Raw genomic sequence first — 2,620 nt, forward strand, 5'->3', positions numbered from 1 at the left:
GGGTCAATTACTGGTGGGTCAACAACAACTGCTGCCTCAACTACAACAGGAGGTTCAACAACAACTGGTGGATCAACAACAACTGCTGCCTCAACTACAATGGGAGGTACAACAACTGGTGGATCAACAACTGGTGGGTCAACAACAACTGCTGCCTCAACTACAACAGGAGGTTCAACAACAACTGGCGGATCAACAACTGCTGCCTCAACAACAACTGGTGGATCAACTACTGGAGGGTCAACAACAACTGGTGCATCAACTACAACTGGTGGGTCAACAACAACTGCTGCCTCAACTACAACTGGAGGTTCAACAACAACTACTGGATCAACAACAACTTCTGCTTCAACAACATCTGTTGGAACAACAGCAACAACAACTACTAGAACTAAAGCCCCTGTCCAGCCAGTTGTGGTTATCGCAGCAATCATAGTTGAACCGTTTGTAAAAGAATTAAATAATCGAGAAAGTGCACAATTTCAGACTCTTGAAGCAAGAGTTGTTGCAGTGGTGAGTACAAGTGCTCATTGTCTTTCTAAGTGTATTAAGTAAGTTGGGGTCACTTATTCTGGAGAAAGCCCGTTGATTTGAGCCTCATTGCCAGGTTGTCAAATACCAACACTTTAGGTTATGGAAAATGGGAATCAAAGTGGCTTGGGGCAAGCCACACAATACAACAGGTGGTTTTTGTGCTTCCAGGACCTGGGAACTCTAAGTGCCAGTATTTGACACATATTTGAATGACCTGGGAAAGGTCAGGCTCTCTCCAGAATGACTGACCCCACCTTTAAGTGAGTTTTCAGTTCTTAATCACTTGGAGAATAATGTATTTGTTTGTTTATATTTTCCTGTTTGCTTCCTTCCCACAGTATGATGTGATCTACAGGAGAAGATTCGGCCTCCTCTTCATCCGCACCTTTGTCATAGCTTTTAGGTACAATTTTAAATTCTTATAAAAAGACTTTGCTTTACTTTCTGGATTGTTATTAATGGCAAAAAGTGAAATAGTTACACATAAGTTATCAATGTTAATATAATTTCATTACGACAACGTGCTTTTTTGATGCAGACCAGCTGTGATCAGAAGACGAATGGAAAATACTGAAGCAGTGGTGGGGGTTGAGTTCAACAATACTGCATCATCTACTGATATCCCACAGTCTGAGGATGTTGCCAAAACTTTAATAGAAGCTGTGTCTAACTCCAGCAACAACTTCAACCTCTCTGTTGAGATCGACTCCATCAAAGTAGTTCGTAAGTAAAAAAGCACTCTTATATTGCACTCCAGCAGCAAGTCATGTATCCAACACTGTCTGTGACACCAGTGTGTGTGCGTGCTTATTTTTACTGTTGGTCAGTAAACAATTCTGTTGTCTCAATCAACAAAAGGAAGTAATTACTGGATTAGTTTAATCTATTTGATATACTCCAGAATTGTATCTGAAAATAACCATCCTACTACAATGAAGGATACAGTTTCAAGGCTTTTTTCACTGCCAATAGCATTACTGACCTTGTTATAAAAATGATGATCAATTTCAATACCAGTATCATAATTACCACATACCACATACAGTACAGTATATTGTAATGTATATGTTTGTCCAATAGACGCCCTCTGGCCACAATGTGTTTTTTTACATATTACTTCACATTGTTCTACATGTTTTTATAGAAACAACTGCAGCCCCCACTTTAAATACTACAGCTACAACAAATACAATGACCAATGCTGCAACTTCAACTATTGCTGCTACAACTATAACATTCTCAACTACAACAACAACGGTCGCAACTACAACCACAACAACTCCTACAACCACTACATCTGTAGCGACAACTGCTGAGGCAGTCACAACAAGGCAGCTGACTTTTAGATCTGCTGGAGAGACATTTACAAGTGACTTGCTGAATTCATCATCTGCAGCATTTACAAGTCGGGCCGCAATGATAAAGTCAACAGTAAGTGTCTCTTAGAGTGAAACCTAGCACAATGTATGCATCCTAATCAATTGGCAATGTTTTACAAGATGTTTATTATGTCACAGTATTATAAATATATCTTAAATTTATATTCATTAATATAGATAAATGTATCTATTGTTATTATTCACACATTCATCTTTCATATTTGCCAACACATTTATCCTGTTTCATATTTGCCTAAAATCTGCATATCGTAAATTCCCCATCAAATTGTGCAGTTAGATTGTATCCAATAAATTCAAGAACATCCCTTACCCCGACATTTCTCATGCAATTTATTTAAGAGCTGGTGCCTCTAATACTTTGTAATGGGCACTAGATTGTTTCTTATTTCAGAATGGGTGGAAAATAAAAATCCTGTTCTTTATAAGATGATATTTAATTCCTGTACTTACAGTTGGTTTGCTTTTATTTCTGCAGCTTGAACCTTTCTACCAAAAGGCATTTCCTTCATTCCGCTCCTTGACAGTGATTTCCTTCCGGTAATAATTTTGTTGATGCTTTAGTTTGATAGAATCTTAAGGAGAATGGGTAATGAATTCATCTGAATGAAACCATATATTTTGGTAAATCCTTTTGCAGTAATGGATCAATCATCAACACCATGAACCTTGGATTTGCATCTACATCT

At 38.1% G+C, this 2,620-nt stretch overlaps 1 protein-coding gene across 1 annotated transcript in view; it reads left to right on the forward strand.

Moving 5' to 3' along the window:
- Positions 1–21: 21 nt before the first annotated feature.
- The window catches only part of LOC118337785 (integumentary mucin C.1-like), a 3,061-nt gene continuing 462 nt past the window's right edge, over positions 22–2,620 (forward strand). The window contains exons 1-6 of the mRNA XM_035674895.1: positions 22–513; positions 873–937; positions 1,073–1,257; positions 1,679–1,965; positions 2,410–2,471; positions 2,572–2,616. Coding sequence (XP_035530788.1) covers positions 100–513; positions 873–937; positions 1,073–1,257; positions 1,679–1,965; positions 2,410–2,471; positions 2,572–2,616 — 1,058 coding nt within the window. The 5' untranslated portion in view covers positions 22–99. The remainder of the gene's footprint in view (positions 514–872; positions 938–1,072; positions 1,258–1,678; positions 1,966–2,409; positions 2,472–2,571; positions 2,617–2,620) is intronic.

The sequence above is a fragment of the Morone saxatilis genome, unplaced genomic scaffold, assembly GCF_004916995.1.
Source record: "Morone saxatilis isolate NCDOM2014 unplaced genomic scaffold, NCSU_SB_2.0 Contig4, whole genome shotgun sequence".
NCBI classification, from domain to species: Eukaryota; Metazoa; Chordata; class Actinopteri; family Moronidae; genus Morone; species Morone saxatilis.